Raw genomic sequence first — 23,065 nt, 5'->3', positions numbered from 1 at the left:
ATGTTAATCTGGTTGTAAAACCCCATGATCGAAGTGTCATTACCGTAGATATCAAAAACAGGACCGAAATTTGGTAAAATAGCGCTGTAAAATATACTGTCCGAAAACTTAGAGACATTAATTATGGACGAAAACTCGTGTGTCCGAAAATTAAGAGTCACGAAAATAATTATTTTTGCTAAAAAAAGGAGTGTCCGAAAACTTAGAGTGTCCGAAAACATAGAGTTATTACCGTTTTCGGAAGCGTGTGAGTTTGCTTGATGGTCATCACACCTGACAGGCTGGTTTGGTCCAGATTCCCCAACACAAGACCACACAAAAAAATAGAAAAATCTTTCAGAAATAGAACGAGTTTTGTGACACCTTTGGGGTTCACACATAATGCAGCATCAGGCGCGGAAATACCTCGTAATCTTAAGAAGACCCTTGACAGATTGCCTTACTCGCATGCGCAGGCTTCCGTTACTCACAATCAGACCAAGAGAAGTATAAAGCGATTCGACGGGAATGCTACTGTTGAACGTGCTGTATGAGCTGACCAAGCATATACTTACACCCATTATTGAACGGTCTGTAGTTCCCTATTATTACTTTGAAACGCATCACCTCAATCAATATTAATACATAATGTGTTTTATTAAGACCGGCACTAGCTAGAATTGAACAGAGTTATGCAATTGATGAATCATGTGCATGATTGTCTTGCCCAGGGAAGTTACATATAGAAAATACATAATTGACACCATCGTTGATGTGTAAGCAAAATAATTAATGTCCGGGTGAGCTTATGTGAGCTAATATCCGGATGAGATGTTGTCTTATTTTTTGTGAGCTAAAATCCGGGTGAGCTTATGTTCATGTCAACTTATGTCCGGGTGAGCTTTTGTCCAAGTGAGTTTATATCCGTATGAACTTGGTCAGAGTGAGCTTATATCCGGGTGAACGTATGTCCCAGTGAGCTTATATCCGAGTGAACTAAAGTTTGGGTGAGCTTATATCCGGGTGAGCTAATGTCCGGGTGAGATTATATCCGGGTGAACACATATCCGGGTGAGATAATGTCCGGGTGAGCTTATGTCGATGAGCTAATGTTCGGGTTAGCTAATGTCCAGGTGAGCTCATGTCCGCGTATGCTTATGTCTAGGTTATCTTATACCCGAGTGAGCGAATACCCGATCGAGCTTTCGTCAGGGTGAGCTAATGTCCGGGTGAGCTTAAGTCCGGGTGTGCTTATGTCCGAGTGAGCGAATGTCAGGGTGAGTTGTTGTCTTCAAACTCATAACTATTCGTTTAACTAGTTTTAATTAAGATGCAAGTTTTATAATTGTATGTTTATAGTTTTGTTTGTTTTTCTATCACAGATGATGTGGATAAGAACACAGTTTTAACTTCTGATGGAGTCTTTCATCATTATAGCTATTCATAGCTTAAGTCAATGTGAAAAACATGGGTCTAAAATAAGGTTAATGATCATAACTTTATTGCGCATGGAATTATGCTAATAGTGCCTTCAATGTCCCACTTTAAGGTCGCCGCGGTGTAATGGATATGGTGGCCGCCTAGCAACCGGGAGGTCACGGGTTCGATCCCCACCGTGGGAGCGTTCTTTAGATCTCCCCCAAAGACACCAAGTACTGGTTCTAGGCCCAAGAAAAGGACTCGAGAGCGTTTATATAAGCCTAAGGCCTTCGATGCAATCGAGCTAAAATAAATAGGTTTAAACTAATGTCCCACTACGTCATTTCTTTAGCGGCTTGATGAATGTGCAATAAAGATATATTCGGTCAACTTCGAACCTGTATTTACGGTGGCATAGAGGTGACATTCACTTCTCTTTTTTTAATTTGCTCTCCTCTTTTTTCTATCTCGTGGCCACGAGTTAGCTATGTCGTGGCCACGAGATACAAAAAAGAGGAGTGCAAGACTAAATAAAGCGGAGTGCAACTAAAAAAAGAGCGCTGCAGTAATTAAAGGCAGAGTGCATATTACAAAAGAGGAGAGAATTTTTGCTATCTCGAGATCCCGAGTTAGTCAGCCAATCAAATTTTGCGTAACATGTGTAAATATTCTGTACGCATATATATAGCTGGTCAAAGCAGGCAAGACTCTGATATAACATAACATACTACTATTAGTACTACTATTACTACTACTACTGCTGCTGCTGCTGTTGTTGTTGCTGCTGTTACTACTACTACTACTACTACTACTACTACTACTACTACTACTACTACTACTACTACTACTACTACTACTACTACTACTACTACTACTACTACTACTACTACTACTACTACTACTACTACTACTACTACTACTACTACTTCTACTACTACTAGGATTTGAACCTGTGCGGGTAGAGCCCATTTGATTTCGAGTCGAACGCCTTAACCACTCGGCCACCGCGACCGAATGTCCCCGTAGGTGGCTGTTCGTTAAACCCAGTGGGCGGTACACTCAATTCTCGCCTAGTCCTTTCCTGGAAGCATGTGAGTTTGATTGGTTGTCATCATACCATTCCGGTGGGGTTTCTTACGGGTACTCCGCCCCCCCCCCTCCACCCATCCCAACACAAGACCACAACAGAATTAAACATCTTTCAGCAAAATAGATGGAAGAGGCTGATATAAAATGCTGTCCCAGCTTTCGTAAACCTAGTAAGCTAATTAAATAGGAATACTGGGACTCATTCCAGGTCCACATTTAATGCAGCCTCAGGTGAGAAGGATCTCGAAATACACACACAGTTCCTCCATTTTCTTTATAAGACAATGTTCAGGTCTAAACATTGAAATTATGAGTTCCATTGTACTCAAGCATTATACGGGAGGTAGCTACAGTAGGATATACCCAACATGTTTTACGTTGAAGAGCAAAACAAATATGTTGTATTTATAATAATTGTAGTCAAATAATAGTAATTCCGTGAAAAACACTTTTTGTCAGGAGTGGGATTTGAACCAACGCCTGGAGAAACAGACTGAGACCTGAACGCAGCGCCTTGGACCGCTCGACTTGCATATGAAAAAATATATACTTTTTCTTTTTACATTTTAAATTTAAAATGTAAGAAATATTGGGATCAGCAAGGGTGCATTGAAGATAACTTTAAAAATATTTGCTACATGAAAAAACTCGTCGTAGACAGGATTTGAACCTGTGCGGGCTGAGCCAATTAGATTTCGAGTCAAACGCCTTAACCACCCGGCAACCACGACTAATAGTTCCCGTAGGTGGCTGTCCGGTAAGCGCAGTTGGCGATATACTCGATTCTCGCCTAGTCATTTCCTGGAAGCATGTGAGTGTGCTTGGTTGTCATCATACCATTTCTGTGGGGTTTCTTACTACTCCGCCCCCCCCCAACACAAGACTACACCAGAATCAAACATCTTTCAGAAAAAGCCGTCCCAACTTTCGTGAGCATAATAAGCTAATTAAATAGGAGTGCTGCGACACATTCCATTTCCAAATTACATGCAGCCGTACGCGAGAAGGACCTCGTAAACAACGAAATACGCACACAGATCCTCCATTTCTAAGTAGACCCTGTACAGGTCTAAACATTGAAAATAGCACTTTCAATATTTTACTTAGCATTATAATGATGGTACCTCTGACAGGGTAATTCAATATGTATTACGTTGTAGAGCAAGACACATATTGTGTATTGATAATGATTTTAGTCAAAGAATATTAATTCCGTGAATAAAATTTTTTTGTCAGGAGTGGGATTTGAACCCACGCCTGGAGAACCAGACTGCGACCTGAACGCAGCGCCTTGGACCGCTCGGCCATCCTGACTGCAATCTTAACTAATGAATCGTAATATTACAGCACGGTTAATAATGATAATCAAGAAATAATATTCAATCTGGTAGATATCCGCTCTGTGTTATTACCGTTATTAAAATATGCATATAACATTAATGTTCAGTATTCACAAGTCAACTTTGAAGTTAACTCAAGAATTGTCTAATTATTGTCTATACACACATGCCACCCCTCACTCCTAAGGCGTTCGTATTCCTTATGCAATATTGATAACAAAAAAGGCAAAGAGCATATAAATAACATATCCGTTTTATTTTCAAAATTAAAACGTAAGGAATATTGAAATCAGAAAGGGTGTATTGATGATTACTTTAAAAATATTTGCTACATTAATACAAAGCAAGTTGTGGACAGGATTCGAACCTTTGCGGAGAGAGCCCATTTAATTTCGAGTCAAACACCTTAAGCACTCGGCAACCACGACCGACTGTCTCCGTTGGTGGCTGTCCGGTTAGCCAAGTGGGTTGTACACTCTCTTCTTGCCTATGTCTTACCCGGAAGCATGTGAGTTTGCTTGGTTGACATCATAAAGTGCATGTGGGGTTTCCTCAGGGTACTCCGCCCCACCCCCACCCCCCAATACAAGACCACACCAGAATTAAACATCTTTCAAAAATAGCTGGAAAATGCAGCTTTTATTCACAATTTGTCCAAACTTTCGTGAGCCTAGTAAACTCATTAAATTTGAGTGCTGGGACACATTCCAGGTTCACATTTAATTCAATCTCAAGTGAAGAAGGACCTCGTAAATTTCGAAATACACACACGATTCCGCCATTCCTAAAGAAGGTCATGTTCAGATCTAAACATTTAAAATAGGACTTTCAACATTTTACTCAAGCCAAGCATTATACGGGTGGTAGCACCTCTCCAATAATCCCAATATGTATTTCGTTGAAGAGCAAAACAACAAATGTGAATTGACAATAATTTTAGTCAAAGAATATGTATTCTGTGAATAAAACTGTCTGTTAGGAGTGGGATTTGAACCCACGCCTGGAGAACCAGACTGCGACCTGAACGCAGCGCCTTGGACCACTCCGCCATCCTGACTTGCAATCTCTGCTAATAAAATTGTAATATTACAACACGGATATATAATGATAACAAACTATGTTCACACTGGTAGATATCCGCTCCGTTTAATCACGGCTTTACAATGCGCGTATAAGATAAAATTTCTCTATTTACAAATCGGATTTTAAGTTAAGTCAATCACTGTCTAATAATTGTCTACACACACGTCACCCCCTCCCCCCACACTTCTTAAGGCGTTCGTATGCCATAAGCAAAATTGATAAAAACAAGAAACCGTTGGAGACGGGTGATGCTCCCCAAAGTTTTTTTTGGTCACAATATTGCACTATATATTCAGATAAAAAGGAAACGTCTTGAGGGCACAGTTGGGGGGACAATAATTTTTATAGGAAATTTCAAAGGGCCATAACTCGGTAAAAATCATGCGACCAGAACCTGCTAATAATATGCACATCTCCTCTTGGTAGTGAAGATTCCCATAAAGTTTCATTAAATTCCGGTCATTAGTTGCTGAGAAAAAGCCCGGACAAGAATTGCACCATATGTACAGTTAATGGAAAATTTCAAAAATTTCTAAGGGCCATAACTCTGTGAAAAATCATCCGAACAGAACCCGCTGCTAATATGCACATCTGCTCTTGGTATAGGAGCTACCCATAAAGTTTCATTGAATTCCGGTCATAAGTTGCTGAGAAATAGCCCGGACAAAAATTGTGCACGGACGGACGGACAGACAGAAAGACGCACACACGGACAGACGAAGCGGCGACTATATGTTCCCCCCAAAATTTATTTTAGGGGAGCATAAAAAGGCAAAGAGCACGTTCGTAAAATATACGTTTCGTTTTTTAAATATTTATAAAACGTCAGAAAGATCAGCGAGGGTGTATTGATGATTACTTAAAAATATTTTGCGACATACAAAAACTTGTCGTGGACAGGATTCGAAACTCTGCGGGCAGATCCCATTTGACTTCGTGTAAAACGCCTTAACCACTCGGTCAACACGAACGACTGTCTCCGTTGGTGGCTTTCCGGCAAGCCAAGTGGGCGGTACACTCAATTCTTGCCTGTTCCTTTTCCGGAAGCATGTGAGTTTTCTTGGTTGTCACCTTACAATGCAGGTGGGGTTTCCTCAGTGTACTCCGCCCCCCCCCCATATACACACAAGACCACACCATAATTAAACATCTTTCAGAAATATCTGGAAAATGAAGCTATAATTTAACATTTAACAAATAAACATAATAATAAATTAACATAATAATAATAATAATAATAATAAAATCTTTATTTAAAGAAGATAGACTTCTTAAGAAATACATCAAATGAAATAACATTAACATGCAATTTATATAATACATTTCTTATTTTCAACAAGGTCTTCTAACAAGATACAATTTACAACAAATACATCATACTTCATCTTGAGCAATAAGAACAAAACATAAAGAATCATATATGCATGCACATATAATGATATATATTATTATTAAAAACAAATGACAGACATAAAACTACAATAACCATTTATGCAAGAACAGTATTTAAACATTAAACTTATGTTATTTACTAAAAGAACATGAAGCATGTTCAGTTTATTTCATAAAGTGTGGAAGAAAGATAAGCTTTTATTTTTTTCTTAAATGTAATTAAATTGTTTGTTTGACGTATAGATTGGGGTAACGAATTCCAAATTGTTTTGCTAGAAAATTCAAACGATTGTTTGAAATAGTTTGTTTTGGGTATTCGCACTAGCTTTAAATCCCCCTTTTCGCAAGATCGCAAGTTACAGTGATTATTTTGTGAAGGTGTCAAAAGGTCACGTATGTATGTTGGGGTTTCATTGTGAAATGCTTTAAATACAATAACTGACGTGAAATAGTGATTACGCTGTTCGAAAGTCAACCATTTTAGATCTTTAAATAGTGTTTTTGAATTAGTGTTGTACTTTTTATTTAAAATATGTGCACCACAAAGCTTTTGTATTTTGACTATTCTATTAATTTCCGCTTTGGCCGCTGAACTCCAGGTAACGCATGCGTAGTCGGATATAGGTGAGATATAACCATTATAGAAGAGCTTACGCATTTCAAGGGTTAAATATGGTTTTATTTTTTGCAAAAGAAACATTCGTGATAACATTTTTGAACAAACGCTGTTAATATGTAGTTTCCAAGATTGAGTATTGTCAATATAAAGGCCAAGAAGTTTTTGACAATTTACTGTTTTGATCACCGTATCTGAAATTTTAAGTTTTAGATCTGTTATGTTTTGAGCTTTCCGTTTTGACCCTAATACCATACAAGTAGTTTTTAGTGGATTAATAAGCATGTTATTAGTTTGGCACCAATCATTAACAATTAAAAGATTTGTTTGTAGCTTATTTTGAATATTTGTTCCCACAGTGTGCAATGTTGTATCATCAGCATACATTGCAGAATCACATGTAAGATCTAGCGAAAGATCATTAACGTAAATAAGAAATAGAAGAGGTCCTAAAATAGATCCTTGGGGAACACCAGCATTGATGCTTTTACAAGTAGAGGTAGTGTTTTCTGCTTTGATAAACTGAAATCGATTGCAGAGATATGAAGAAAATAGGTCGCATGACCTATCATTAAAATGATAAAGTTTTAATTTGTGTAAAAGAACCCTATGGTCCACAAGATCAAATGCTTTTTTAAAATCCAAGAAAATTGTACCTACCAGATTTCCATTATCAATTTGTTTAAGCCATGAATCAACTATATTAATCAATGCGGTTTGACAAGAATGATATTTGCGAAAACCCGACTGAGTTTTGTTTAATAGACCTGTAGATACTAGATATATATGCAATTGTTTAGCTATATGCTTTTCAAATATTTTAGATTTAGTAGGTAAAAGTGATATTGGTCTATAATTATTGGGATCTTCTACCGATCCACCCTTGTATAAAGGTATTACGTTTGCAATTTTAAGCATGTCGGGAAAGGTTTCATGTGATATACAGTTATTTATAAGAGCAGTGATTGGTTGTATAATGAATTCTTTGCAAAGTTTAATAATGCTGGGCCCTATACCATCAGCCCCAGCAGATTTGTTTGAATGAAGTTGATTAATTAAAGTACTAACTTCTGATGTAGTAATAAACTGAACAGAGAAATGCTTAGATTCTAGCTTAGCATCTAGATATGTTTTCAGTGAGTGGAAATCGTGTTCAGCAAATTTAGTCTTTTTAATAAGTTTCGAGATGTCAACAAAGTGGTCATTAAGTGCATTAGCTACATTTGTTTTACCAGATATTATCGGATCATCCTTTCTTATTACATTTGGCAAAATAGAGGATTCTGTGTGTTCATTTGATGCTAATTTAATAGTTTTCCAGAGCGAGTTCGCACTTGTTTTGTTTTGTACCGCATTTGAAAAATATTCTTTTTTAGCCATTTTGATTGCACTGTTACATTTATTACGCCACAACTTATATTGTGGCCAATTAGATTCACGTTTATATTTATCCCTTAAAGACCTTGCTTGTTTTACGGTTTCGTTGTACCAACCAGGTTGTTGTAATCTCTTCACTTTTTTTTATATTTGATAGGGGCATTCTTATTAAGGACTGAGTCTAATATGTTATAAAATACTTCAAATGCCTCATTAGCATCCTCTATTGATTCAACCATATCAAAATTAGCATTTGCTAAGTCATTTTGAAAATTGACTTCATTAAATTTGTTAAAACATCTGTACTTAATAATTTTATGATCATCTGTTTTAACAATTTTACCTTTGACGCTTAATGTAAAAACTACTGGGTAATGGTCACTTATGCCTATTTTTGGTATGATTACCTCAGAAATGTTGTCATATTTTGAATACAAATGGTCTAATATTGATGATGAACGTTCCGTAACCCTTGTTGGAAAAGACACGTGTTGTTTTAAATTAAATTCAGTGATAAGTTTTTCCCATTTTTTATTGTTAAATATGTTTTGGCTTAAACAGTGAAAATTAAAATCCCCGGTTGAATACATATTACAATCTTCCATGTCTGCCTTATTTATCTGTAATTCAAATGAGTCAATTCAAGATTGAGGGCTATTTGGTGGGCGATAAACAAAGTTAATTAGATATGATTTGTACTTTACAATGTTGATTTGTAGCCAAATAGATTCAATATCGTCACTTTCTAAATCATGTCTACGTACAAAAGAGATGCTATCTTTTATATAAACTATTATACCGCCTCCAGCAGAAATAGCCCTATCATGTCTTACAATGCTGTAACCGGAAATGGATATTGTATTAATCTCCGTTTTATCATTTAAAAATGTTTCACAAAAGCCTACTATATCTAAAGAACTATTTTCGTGTAAGTAAACACGAATTTCATCCAGTTTAGGCAATAAATGCTGGATATTCAAATGCATAATAAGCAAACCTTTATATGTAAATGGAATAAAATAATCATTATTTATGTTACATTTTAAAGTAGATTGTATGTGAGATTCCATAAGAACGTAAAAACGTTTCCTATTCAAATTTAAAGCGTAAGAAATATTGGCATCAGCAAGGGTTTAATAATGATTACTTTTAAAATATTTGCTACAAAAAAAAATCGTCGTCGACACTGGACAGGATTCGAACCTGTGCGGGCATAGCCCATTTGATTTCGAGTCAAACGCCGGAAGCATATATGTTTGCTTGGTTGTCACGATACCATGCAGTTGGGGTTTCCTAAGAGTACTTCGCCCCAACCTCCATTCACAAGACCACTCAAGAATGAAACATCTTTCAGAGAAAGCTTGAAAATAAAGCTTCAAGTATGTTTTAAAATGTGTTCGAACTTTTTTCAACCTATAGTAAGCTAATTAGATAAGAGTGTTGGAACATGTTCACATTTAATACAGCCTCAGGCGAGAAGGACATCGTGAACTTCGATATACACACAGGGTTCCTCCATTCTCTTTTGAAGACAATGTACATGTCTAAACATACTTCCAATAGAGTACTCAAGCATTGTACGGGTGGTAGCTTCAATAGGATATACCCAATATGTTTTACGTTGAAGAGCAAAACAAATATAGTTTATTGATAATAATTTAAGTCAAAGAATATTAATTCCGTGAATAAAACGTTTTGTCAGGAGTGGGATTTGAACCCACGCCTGGAGAACCAGACTGCGACCTGAACGCAGCGCCTTGGACCGCTCGGCCATCCTGACTTGCAATCTTAACTAATGAATCGTAATATTACAACACGGGTATATTATGATAACAAACTATGTTCACACTGGTAGATATCCGCTCCGTTTTATCACAGCATTACAATGCTCGTATAAGATAAAGTTTCTGTATTTACAAGTCAGATTTGAAGTCACCTCAATAATCGTCTTATATTTGGCTATATCTAGGCATGTTAAGTATCCTATTAAAGATATCCATCGTACTTGTTTTCTGTTTACAATACAATCATTTATGTTTAAGTGTCTTCAATGTACATGAAACTTGATTGTTATAATATATTCAATCATACGTTTGAAACGTGTAATCATGGCTTGCAATGCGTGCAAATTTATTTACGACGAACACACGTTTTGTATTACAGTATATAAGTTTTACATATGTTTGTTTAGTTAAGAAAAGCATAGTTATTAAGTGTCGATTTTCGAAACGTGCATTAATATCATTAAAAGGAATACGTATGTTCAGAGTGACGTGCGGACTATATATCTTGCACTTAATACTAGTAATAAAGCTTATTGAATGCTACGCGAGCCGATTATTAATACAAATATCTTTCAGGAAACATAATTGGATAATGTCAAAAGCTAAACCGGTATAATCGATATACATGTCAATTTGAATGGAGCGCTCAAAAGCTATCAAGTGTTTTTCTGCCCCGGGAAAAAGCGTTCCCGTTAATTCACTACCCCGCTCAGCTTTCGATTTCCAAAATCAGGACTAAGTTCAGAAAAGGTCACCCCGACAATTACTCCCACATACAAATTTGATTGCGGCGAACAAAGGGTGAGCTAATGTGCGGGTAAACTAATATCCGGTTGAGCTTATGTCCGGTGAGCTTATGACAGAATGAGCTAATATCCGGGTGAGCTTATGTCCGGAGAGCTAATGAACGGGTGAGTAATATCCGGGTGAACATATATCCGGTGAGCTTATGACCGGGTGAGCTTATGTCCTGTGAGCTTATGACCGAATGAGCTAATATCCAGGTAGGCTAATGTCCCCATAAGCTAATGACCGGGTGAGTAATATCCGGTTGAGCATATGTCCTCATGAGCTAATGTTGTTGTGAACTTATGTCCGGATGAGCTTATGTCCTGGTGAGCAAATGTCCGGGTGAGCATATGTCCGATGAGCTAATGTCCTCATGAGCTAAGGACGGATGAGTAATATCCGGGTGAGCATATGTCCGGTGAGCTTATGATTGAATGAGCTTATATACGGGTGAGCTTATGTCCGGTGAGCTAATGACCGGGTGAGTAATATCCGGGTGAGAATATGTCCGGTGAGCTTATGACCGTTGAGCTTATCGCAGGGTGGGTAATTTCCGGGTGAGCATATGTCCGGTGAGCTTATGACCGAATGAGCTTATATCCGAGTGAGCTTATGTCCGAGTGAGCTTATGTCCGGTGAGCTTATGACCGAATGAGCTTATATCCGAGTGAGTTTATGTCCGGTGAGCTTATGTCCGATGAGCTAATATCCGGATGAGCTTATGTCCGGTGAGCTTATGATCGGGTGAGTAATTTCCGGGTGAGCATATGTCCGATGATCTTTTGACCGGGTTAGTAATATCCGGGTGAGAATATGTCCGGTGAGCTTATGTCTGGTGAGCTTACGGCAGTGTGAGTAATTTCCGGGTGAGCATATGACCGGGTGAGTAATATCCAGGTGAGCATATGTCCGGTAAACTAATGTCCTCATGAGCTAATGACCGGGTGAGCTTATGTCCGGTGAGCTTACGACCGAATGAGCTTATATCCGGGTGAGCTTATGTCCGGTGAGCTAATGACCGGGTGAGTCATATCCGGGTGAACATATATCCGGTGAGCTAATGTCCTCATGAGCTAATGACCGGGTGAGTCATATCCGGTGAGCTAATGTCCTCATGAGCTCCTGACCGGGTGAGTAATATCCGGGTGAGCATATGTCCTCATGAGCTAATGTTCTTGTGAACTTGTGTCCGGTTGAGCTTATGTCCTGATGAGCTAATATCCTCATGAGCTAATAACCGGGTAAGTAAAATCCGGGCGAGCTTATGACCGGGTGAGTAATATCCGAGTGAGCATATGTCCGGTGAGCTTATGTCTGATGAGCTTATGACCGGATGAGTAATATCCGGGTTAGCATATGTCCGGTGAGCTAATGACCGGGTGAGTAATATCCGGGCGAGCATATGTCCGATGAGCTTATGACCGAATGAGCTTATATCCGGTTGCGCTTATGTCCGGTGAGCTAATTACCGGGTGAGCATATGTCCGATGAGCTTGTGACCGAATGGGCTAATGACCGGGTGAGTAATAACCGGGTGATCATATGTCCGATGAGCTTATGTCGGATGAGCTAATATCCGGGTGAGCATATGTCCGGTGAGCTTATGATCGGGTGAGTAATATCCGGGTGAGCATATGTCCGGTGAGCTAATGTCCTCATGAGCTTATGACCGGGTGAGTAATATCCGGGTGAGCATATGTTCGGTGAGCTTTTGACCGGGTGAGCTAATATCCGGATCAGCTAATGTCCGGTGAGCTAAAGTTTCCATGAGCTAATGAACGGGTGAGTAATATCCGGGTGAGCATATGTCCGGCGAGCTTATGACCGGGTGAGCTAATATCCGGATCAGCTAATGTCCGGTGAGCTAAAGTTTCCATGAGCTAATGAACGGGTGAGTAATATCCGGGTGAGCTTATGACCGGGTGAGCTAATATCCGGGTGAGCTTATGTCCTCATGAGCTAATGACCGGGTGAGTAATATCCGGGTGAGCTTATGTACATTGAGCATATGGTCGGGTGGGCAAATATCCGTGTGAGCATATTTTCGGTGAGCTTATGACCGGTGAGCTTATGTACGGTGGGCATATGTCCGGTGAGCTTATGTCCGATGAGCATATATCCGGTGAGCATATGTCCCGTGAGAATATGTCCGGTGAGCTTATGACCGGGTGAGCTTATGTCCGGGTGAGCTTATGACCGGATGAGCTAATGTTCGGGCGAGCTTATGTCCGGTTGAGCTAATGTTCTTGTGGACTAATTTCCTTATGAGCTAATGTACGGATAAGCTTATGTCCGGATGAGCTTATGTTCGTGTGAATTAATGTCCGGATGAACTAATAGTCTTGTGAACTTATGCCCGGACTAGCTAATGTTCGGGTGAACTTATATCCGGGTTAGCTCATGTCCCTGTGAGGTAATGTTCTTGTGAACTTGTGTCCTGATGAGCTAATATTCTTTTATACTAATGCCCGGGTGAGCTTTTGTCCGGATTAGCCCATGTCCGGGTTAACTCATGTTAATGTGAGCTTATATCCGGTTGAGCTAATTACTGGTTGAGCTATTTCCGGATGAGCTTATTTCCGGATGGGCCATTGTCCTTGGCGAGCTATTGTCCTAGTGACTTCATATGCGGATGAGCTAATGCCCGGGTAAGCCATTGTTTGTGTGAGCTTATTTCCGGATGAGCTAATGTCTGGATGAGCGTGAGTTCGAATCTGGAAATAGACGGATGAGTTTCTGCCCGATGTGATTAAATCGCGGGATAACTTTTTTCGGGATGGTAAACTCTTGGGAGGCAGAGCTTTTGTCCGCCTCGATAAATCAACGGATGAACGAATGTCAGAGTGAGCTGTTGTCCTTCATTCCAAACTCACCAATACCGTTTTACTAGTTTGAGTTTATATCCCAGTTTTTATAATTGTATGTTTATAGCTGGTTTTCTATCATTAATGTGGTAGATAAGAAAAAATAGTTACTCCGGAAAGAGTTTCTGGATTTTCATTATTTGATATATTACTTATTCATATGAAATATATCTAAGTATTTTCAGATCTTTGTTAATTAGATTAAGCCAAACATAAATGCATGGGGTCTATAACAAAGACCTATAGATAACATGTTATCTATAGGTCTTTGTCTTTAACAAGTTTTATGATCATTAGTTTGTTGTGCAGAAATTCAACGATATAACACATCTGATAGTTGCGATTGGGCGCATCATTAGGAATGCGGTGTTTGAATGCGTGATACGTGACCGGTAATACTTGTCGTCCAATGCAAATAATGCTTGAGCTGCGCTCTGGGAAAACGGACAGTCCGCACAGGCTAATAAGGGACGACACTTTCCACTTGTATGGAATTTTTCGTTTTGAAAGAAGTCTCTTTTAAACGAAAAACCAGTATTTGCGGATCGGGTCGGCCCTGATTAGCCTGTGCGGAATGCACAGGTTAATCTTGGACGACACTATACACACATGCATAAAGTCCCGTTCTCACAGAAAATATACTAACACGTACCCGGCCAAAAAACTGTACCGAAGTTTTTTTCCGCCCAAAAACCGATGTCGTAAAACGCGCTACGGAATACGAAACAAAATTCTATTTTAACAAAACCTACCTTAACATACTTTTTGAGAAGGAGTTTCGATAATACAGAGGTCATTTTTATCGAATATTGACATCAATGTGAACATAATTAATTTGAAAAAATTAGTCGACGACGACCACGTTTCCGTATATTTTCCGTACCCGGGGTACATTTAAGTAGCACCCGAGCCGACAATGACCAATCGAGCTTTACTTGGTCAACTGCGAACCTGTCATCTCGTGCAGCCATTAGTGCCCCTGTGTCTAGTGTCACTGCGAATACCCAGCCGTGAATGCGTTCTGTTAGGCGATATGCTCATATTGGGGGTGGGGGCTCCTAACATGTCATCGCATTCGATTTGTGATCATTGGTAATAACATTAGTCGTTCGTATGGGATCAGCAAGATCGACGTAGGCACACAAGAAAGGAAATATACGTTTTCTATTAAATTTAATACGTAAGGTATTAAATTTAATACGTAAGGAATATAGAGCATAAATGCTGTGGGTTCATCAAAGTGCATTGATGATAATAAAAATGTAAAATTAAAAAACTACGTCGTGGACAGGATTCGAACCTGTGCGGGCAGAGCCCATTTGATTTCGAGTCAAACGCCTTAACCACTCGGCCACCACGACTGATGCATTTAGCTGTAAATATAGTAAATATACACAGCTTGTTTGTCCTATTAGCTTCATTCGGGATACTTTACGTGTTTCCGTTGAGCAATACCAACATGGCGACTTGGGATGACATTTTGAAGTTGCAAGCAGATTTGAAGCAAGCACATGAATCGACGACAAAACTTAAGTATGTTGAATACAAAAATATAGTTTCTTAACGCATGTTTATCGTAAAAAGACATAACCTTTCACACTTTATTGACTGTTTTAATGTTTTTATATACAATACATATCCACGTATTCTGTCATCCGAAATTTTCGTCCGAAATAGACTACCAATTGCCTCTGTTACGAAGTGACTTCAACTTTTATTTTAATATATACGCCTTCTTCTGAATAAAATTGCGCTTCAATGCCTATTTGACCGCCATTTAAAGTCCTCTCCCCATGCACTTGATGCAGCTTGCAAGATGTGAAATTGTGTTCTTTTTGAATGCTCTGAGCTTTTATGCATAGGTATCAGTGTCCGACAAATTCATTGCCCGGAGCCCGGGGGCTACAAAAATTTTTCATCGGGCTACTGAGATTTTCCAGCTCACGCCCGCCGGGCTACTATAAATCTATAAGAGCGGTAGCCCGGTTTATTGATAGACATACGTAGAATACACAGGCTGACCATGTGTTTGTACACTGTATATTGCTTATAAGCCGATAACAAAGTGCAATCAATTATCTAATCAGTCACCGATCACTTGCGGTAATGTCAATTATAAACAGTAACAGTGTATTTTAATCATCCAATCAGAATCAACATTTGTCGTCTGCTAATAATATAATGAGAGCCGGTTGGATAGTTTGCGCACATGATGCAACGTCATTTCGCAATTTGGAAATCTTTGTTAACCGCAACAATGAGTAATAGCGACAACGTTGTTGATGTCGTTAAATATCCAAGGACGCCGAACATTAAATAAATCAAAACAATAGCGGATTCTTCAAAACGGTAACAAAACCGAAAATGAATATTAATTACAACCGTGTGAACGCGGTTAACACCTGCTAATTAGTTTACAGTGTCAATTAATGATTTTATTAAAGGAGCAACTGTTAATCAATAATCCCATATATGCTCGATTTATATTTTTAAAACCAAATTATGGGTGGGTAATATAGACGATAAGAGTCATAAACACAAATGTTTGAAATTTTTCGAAAGTGTCAAATGCATTTCGGCATTATGGTTCTATTTAAAGATATGATGAAACAAGTTCCCAATCCAGACCGTTGTATTGCAACATGCGTAAATCACCTGACACGGTTTGCACGCGTTGTGTACAGCTTTTTTAGGTTATAAATTCTACATTAAATAAATGAATTTCTTTGTCCAGATAAAAAGTGCGCGAACATTGGCGTGGGTGTATATATTTGTAAATAAGAATTTCGTAGCGGGTACAACATTGATATCATTTAATTTCCATTAAAAGTTTCGTTGTGAATTTTAACTAAAGTACCGGGGTATCTCGCGAATTATTTGGCATTGACATTTCCTGTTAATAAAATATAATGTAAACACGCTGTATCGTTACTGTTACGCTGTATCAGTTCCTTCATTATTGAAACAATTATTGTATTGTATACTGACTGCACACAAGTGTCGTAACATACAGATGCAATACATAAATTCGGACTGTACTTAAAGTTGGACACAAGTAAATAAATGATTTAATACTCTCTTGATTTCTTTGAAACTTGGTATTTGTTGTTAAAAAGGGCAATTGCATTGATTAACACCATAAGAGTCAATAGTATTGATCGTTTACGTTTTCAACTTTATGTACTGTCTGAATTTAAGTAAGCATTCATGTGCACATACATGTAATATCTACGTGTAGTATATGATTTTCTTTTGTACATTTACATTTAAAACGCGTGAATGACTTGCAGACAGGTGTTTACGGTGGCAGCCCAGCATTGCGGTGATCACGGGTGTTCCAATTAATGATAGCGTGCAATCGCGGCGATTTCGGGTGTTCGCCGAACACGGCGGTCAGTAGCGTGTCCGTCCCCTCGAAACGTCACCCAACTGGAAAAGTGAACACTGCGGACCGGCGTTTTTGTTTAAGTACAAGGTGCCTGTACTGTTACATTAATTTATGATATTGACTGTGTACATCAGACTACTTGCTGTATTATGTATCTGTATGTATACATATTATGTATATGTAAATGAAGAAATAAAATAAAGATGAAAACTTGCCTCTTATCATTTTGTAGGTAAATTTTATGGGCTACCAAATATTTTTATGTTAATCCTCTTTTGATAACAGATTTTTTGCAAGTTTCCAGCACCACCATATCATGTAAAACTTTCAATGCCGCCCAAACAATGAGTACCTGCGTTTGAACCCTTCAGTGTACGCCATTAAAAATTAATTCGCCCCATAATTTGACCATTGTCACGTGACTTATTACAGCAGCTGATTAGTGTAAATTGTCAATCAAATTTGAGAACGAAAATAAGACCATGTTTTTATTAGTTTTTTTAATGAAAATCATTACATATGTAAAAAGCATTAAGGAATACTATGATTTTTACGTGTTTTATGATCTATCTACTTATTATACAGGTTTTTGACGCATTTTCGTTGATTTGCCGCTATGTGCGCGTCTGCTTAAACAAATTACTGATACACAAAAAACGGTGACGCAGTGCGTGTGCGCGCATGCGTATGAAATGTAAACAAATAAAGGGTTCGGAAAGAGGTGAGGTTCAAGAAGAGGTACTTTAAAGATAAATGTTCAAAACAAAAAGTTGATAAAAACCATAGGCGTAATCAAACCCAAACCAAAGTTATTGAATTGACTAATAAATCTTTCTTACCGAGTATCCGGAGAGAGTCGATGTAGCACGATTTGTTGATTAGAAACGAGATCTATCTAGCTGTGGATTCTGGACATAGTCGATGTATACATATATATTTTCAAGTTTAGAATACTCGGCGTTTTCAATTGCAAAAAACATTTTCATGAACCATTGACTTGTTTGAAACTTGGATTAATATAATTATTCTGCAAGCACATCACATAAGGTAAATTGTTTTAATTTTCGCATTAAGGATACATTTATGATCTGTTGTGTTTATTAATGCCAGAAAATAGTTTATGTTGCCCATTTTAAGTGCCACCTGGAATCGGACGGCAGAGTTTCCATGAAAAATCTTATAACCAGTTGTAACTCCCAGCGACCCGGAGGGTCAATAGCGTGCAGGGGTTTTTCAGCACTGTCCCAAAGCAAACGGACCCGATCCCAAACCGTTAATTTTGCAACTCGTCCAGCTGATGTGTATTATACCAACAAGCACTGCTGTGGTTTAGCGAGGATTCAGTACCATGAACCTGCTGTGCTCCCAATTACGCAGCACATTCACACAAACTAAACTTACTCACCTGATGCTTACCTGCATTTAAGGTGTAGACCTGAATGACAAAACATTGAAGGAGCTGTGTGATGCTTTCAAAAACAGAAAGCAGATAAAAATTATGCTGTAACTTGTGTTTTTGACTGTACAGGTCTAATCTCAGAGTGTAACTGAAACTGAAAAACAATTTTTAAAAACAAAAATAACAAGATAATCAAGTTGCTCTTTCCTCACCTCTTTTGTACACATACTGGTCACACTGGGAAGATTGGTTTCCCGCCAAAGTGGGAATTTTATCACATTTTGTTAAAGCTGTCTAGAGGATTTCAAACCACTAACTTAAAACAACTTGTTTCATTTGTTCTTGTACTTAAATTAAGGTCAGGAAAGCTTGAAATTTACGACTTAGATATGTTTTAGTTCAGTTTTAATCCACAACTTTCATCAGATATAAATGTTTGCATGTGTAGACCATAAACACTAAGATCTTAATCATTAGTAAGTTTATAACCCAGATATTTTGTATATAAGTATTATGATTTTCCAAGTCTGTTGACACAAACGAAAACACGTACAATTAAGCTGGTTTCCATTCTTGCACACAATGTAAATAAGAAACAATCAATTTTGTTGAAACCTATCTATAACAATTCCACCAAAAGCAGTATCTACCCCTTGCGATTATCACTAATAGATTGGAATTTATGTGGACGCTTGTATAAAATGAAGCACATTGTAAATCTTGTAAGGTTCTTTTTATGTTGTTTTTATCAGTTAAGGAAATTGGTGAATAAGGTAAAAAAATCAGATTGGGTAAGTTAACTGTGTTATTATATGAACTTTGTATAGAGGAAAACACTATCTGACATATTTGCAGACTGTCTGAGAGGAACGTGATAGAGATAGTGGCAGGGCTGATAGAGCGAGGCTTGCTGGAAGTGATCTACACAGTAGACGGGAAGGAGTACATCACACCACAGGAGCTCAAGAAGGAGATCAAGGAAGAACTGCTCGTTCATGGAGGGGTAACTACTCATTTCTGCACAGTCATAGAAAAAGGCTGCTTTTACTGTACTTTTCATGTATTATGCACAGTTTTAAGCCCCCAAATTTCAATTTAATAAGTTGGTGTGCGTTATACAATGATAAAGTGCTGATTTGCCAAAAAAATATCATGGCTTCCTAAATATCCATAATACTAAAAGACACCATGTTTGGCATTCAAAAATTTGGTGTGCATTATACATGGTTGCCTGTGATACATGGTGAAGTACGGTACGGTCTTGGAGTTGGCAAGTGCTAGAAAAGTATTTTGTTATTTCAGCTTTGGTGAGTCCATTGAATCCATTAATAGAAGCCCACACCATGGGAAATGCAAAAATTGAGTATTACAATAATTATAATGCTGCAAAATATTGGCAGATGTAGTGAAACTATACATCAATGTTTGGGAAGTATTTTATAATCTGTCCAGATTTTGTTTCTACTTATATTAACTTTTAATGTCTGAATTTATTATGCTCCCCCAAAAAAAATTGGGGGGGGGGAGCATATAGTTGCCGCTCCGTCTGTCTGTCCGTCTGTCCGTGCACAATTTTTAGTCCAGGCTATTTCTCAGCAACTAATAACAGGAATTCAATTAAACTTATGGGAAGCTTCACTACCAAGAGGAGATGTGCATTTTATCAGCCGGTTCTGGTCGGATGATTTTTCACAGAGTTATGGCCCTTGAAATTTCCATGAACTGTACATAAAGTTCAATTCTTGTCCGGGCTATTTCTCAGCAACAAATGACCGGAATTCAATGAAACTTTATGGGAAGCTTCACTACCAAGAGGAGATGTGCATATTATCAGGGGCTTCTGGTCGGATGATTTTTCACAGAGTTATGGCCCTTTGAAATTTTCCATTAACTGTACATATAGTGCAATTCTTGTCCAGGCTATTTCTCAGCAACTAATGACCGGAATTCAATGAAACTTTATTGGAAGCTTCACTACCAAGAGGAGATGTGCATATTATCAGCCAGTATCAGGGGCTTCTGGTCGGATGATTTTTTTCCAGAGTTATGGCCCTTTGAAATGGTCCATTGTACATATAGTGCAATTCTTGTCCGGGCTATTTCTCAGCAACTTATAATGGGAATTCAATGAAACTTAATGGGAAGCTTCACTACCAACAGGAGATGTGCATATTATCAGCCGGTTATGGTCAGATGATTTTTTACAAAGTTATGGCCCTTTGAAATTTTCCATTGTACATAAACAAATGTAGTGCAATTCTTGTCCGAGCTATTTCTCAGCAACTTATCACGGGTATTCAATGAAACTTATGGGAAGCTTCACTACCAACAGGAGATGTGCATATTATCGGCTGGCTATGGTCGGATGATTTTTCACAGACTTATGGCCCTTTGAAATTTCCATTAACTGTACATATAGTTCAATTCTTGTCCGGGCTATTTCTCTCCAACTACTGACTAGAATTCAATGAAGCTTTATGGGAAGCTTAACTACCTTGAGGAGATGCGCATATTTTGTCCAAAGTAATGCCCCTCAAGACGTTTCCTTTTATTTGAATATATAGTGCAATATTGTGACAAAAAACCTTTGGGGAGCATCACCCGTCTCCGATGGTTTGTTGTTTTAATACTGCTTCAGATAATTAATGCCAATGATAATACATATTGTGGCTATTTTTTATTGCCACATATGTTCACCACATTTTTTGAAGGTGAAGGTCTAGGCTTCCATTAAAGTTCAATAATCATCCATTAGTAAATTCCTACCTTAATGACAGCTGTGCATGTTTTCAGGCCGTATCAACCTGGTGGAGTTGTCGCAGGTGTTGAATGTTGACTTCAGCCATGTTGAGGGCAAGGCCACGGAGGTAGTCTACCAGGACAGCAGCCTCTCTCTGGTACTGGGGCAGCTCATACACAGGTCGGTGCTCTTATAAGTGGGTTGGTTTAATTGATCTGCATGTGTGTAAAGTGTCATCCCAGATGCAGTCTGCAAAGGCTTATCAGGGCCGAAACTTTCCGCCTAGACTGCATTTTTCCTAAGTATAGACGTCCTTTACACACAAAATACAATAAAAGTGAATTGTGTTGCACCTGATCTCCATAGATTTGTTGGGAGGGATATAAAAGGAACTATTCTATCGCTAAAGAACAGTTCAGACAATCTATGTGTCTTGTGAACTTCTTAAAGCAGTCCTGATTTATTGAATTATTTTGGTAATACGAGTCGTGTTCTGAAAAAACTGGGCATAATGCATGTGCGTAAAGAGTCGTCCCAGGTTAGCCTGTGCAGTCCACACAGGCTAATCAGGGACGACACTTTCCGCCTTAATTGGAATTTTGCTAAGAAGAGACTTCATTTAAACGAAAAGTGTCATAAAAGCGGAAAGTGTCGTCCCTGATTAGCCTGTGCGCAGTGCACAGGCTAATCTGGGACGACACTTTACGCACATGCATTATGCCCAGTTTCTCAGAACACGACTCATACCCACACAGTCCTGCCTGTCTGCAGGAGCTACTTGGACCGGTTAGCCGAGGAGGTAAATGACACGCTGCAGGACAAAGGTCATGGTGACCATCCCTGACCTCACCAAGCAGTATGACCTGCCTGCCGAGTTCATTGCCAAGGTAACCATGCTTACCACCGGTCTCTCAGACAACAATGCCAACTGTTTGGCAGAACGAGTCTGATTATGCTAAGTTATGTAACTGGCAAGCCTGCTTACCATATAAGTATGGTAACCTTAAAGGTGTTTGAAATATTAGGAATTAATTAGCGCTGTTTTTAATGATGGTTATGACCGATTGCACCAATATATGAAACAAACAATTTTAAGGGGCCAATATTTACTAATAAAAGAAATTGTGTGGTATCCTGCATGAACATTTCTCTGTGCAAAACCATAACCATTTCAGGGTATTATTAGTTACCACCCGTTAGGAACTGTTGGTGTATGGGATATACACCCTCAGTAATTTATACCATACGAGAGTGTAACGCTTATATCTCAACCGACTACTCCATCACTCAGGTAGTATGGAAACTTGGGGTGTATGGAAAATACTTCATGGGCACGTGACCGCTCTAAGCCAATCAGATTAGGTCACTCTTGTAAGAGATGAGATATTATCTATTACCATAACCATTGGAGGGTTTTATCTATTAACCATAGAGTCTTTGTATTCTCAGAACCTGCTGTCCCGGCTGGGAACTATTGTAAAGGACAGGTAGACAGCTATGACAAGAACGTGATCTTTACTGACGCCTTCATAGCCCGCATGAGAGCACAGATACGAGGGGCCTTCAGTGCCATCACCAGGTAACACATACTGCTGTTTGTTTGTGAAAAGACCTGTCCAGGATGTGCAAGACTTTGGAAAACCCAACCAATCAAATGTTTAAACAAAGTCTTTGGATCCTTTTAAGAATACAATACACACAATTTTTGTAAAGAAACTTATAAAAAAACTTTGCCCAAATTGATTTTTGTTAGGAGTGTCCATTTATCTTATTTCATACAAACGCTCTTTTTTCATCGGCTAAGTG

General features: G+C 38.5%; 1 protein-coding gene and 5 non-coding genes across 6 annotated transcripts; 1 reads left to right on the top strand and 5 right to left on the bottom strand.

Moving 5' to 3' along the window:
• Window positions 1-3,136: 3,136 nt before the first annotated feature.
• On the bottom strand, window positions 3,137-3,218 carry Trnas-cga (transfer RNA serine (anticodon CGA)). The gene has a single exon. It is a non-coding gene; the product is annotated as a tRNA-Ser (tRNA).
• A 499-nt stretch (window positions 3,219-3,717) lies between these two features.
• On the bottom strand, window positions 3,718-3,801 carry Trnal-cag (transfer RNA leucine (anticodon CAG)). The gene has a single exon. It is a non-coding gene; the product is annotated as a tRNA-Leu (tRNA).
• A 999-nt stretch (window positions 3,802-4,800) lies between these two features.
• On the bottom strand, window positions 4,801-4,884 carry Trnal-cag (transfer RNA leucine (anticodon CAG)). Its single transcript has one exon. It is a non-coding gene; the product is annotated as a tRNA-Leu (tRNA).
• Window positions 4,885-9,991: 5,107 nt separating this feature from the next.
• Window positions 9,992-10,075, bottom strand: Trnal-cag (transfer RNA leucine (anticodon CAG)). Its single transcript has one exon. It is a non-coding gene; the product is annotated as a tRNA-Leu (tRNA).
• Window positions 10,076-15,011: 4,936 nt separating this feature from the next.
• Trnas-cga (transfer RNA serine (anticodon CGA)) lies at window positions 15,012-15,093 on the bottom strand. The gene has a single exon. It is a non-coding gene; the product is annotated as a tRNA-Ser (tRNA).
• Window positions 15,094-17,031: 1,938 nt separating this feature from the next.
• LOC127852520 (E3 UFM1-protein ligase 1 homolog) lies at window positions 17,032-19,925 on the top strand. Its single transcript, XM_052386477.1, has 3 exons — window positions 17,032-17,207; window positions 19,375-19,522; window positions 19,920-19,925. The coding sequence occupies exons 1-3, from the start codon at window positions 17,077-17,079 to the stop codon at window positions 19,923-19,925; spliced, it is 285 nt and encodes a 94-aa protein (XP_052242437.1). The 5' UTR covers window positions 17,032-17,076.
• The last annotated feature ends 3,140 nt before the right edge of the window (window positions 19,926-23,065 follow it).

This window comes from Dreissena polymorpha, chromosome 12 (assembly GCF_020536995.1).
Source record: "Dreissena polymorpha isolate Duluth1 chromosome 12, UMN_Dpol_1.0, whole genome shotgun sequence".
NCBI lineage: Eukaryota > Metazoa > Mollusca > Bivalvia > Myida > Dreissenidae > Dreissena > Dreissena polymorpha.
This window is presented reverse-complemented; position numbering and strand designations above follow the sequence as displayed.

What these genes read in the sequence shown, in the direction of transcription:
- LOC127852520 (XM_052386477.1), top strand. Translation starts at nt 17,077, where the DNA reads ATGATAGCGTGCAATCGCGGCGATTTCGGGTGTTCGCCGAACACGGCG. An exon ending in CGTTTTTGTTTAAGTACAAG is followed by an intron (nt 17,208 to 19,374) that starts GTGCCTGTACTG and finishes ACATATTTGCAG; the next exon opens with ACTGTCTGAGAGGAACGTGA.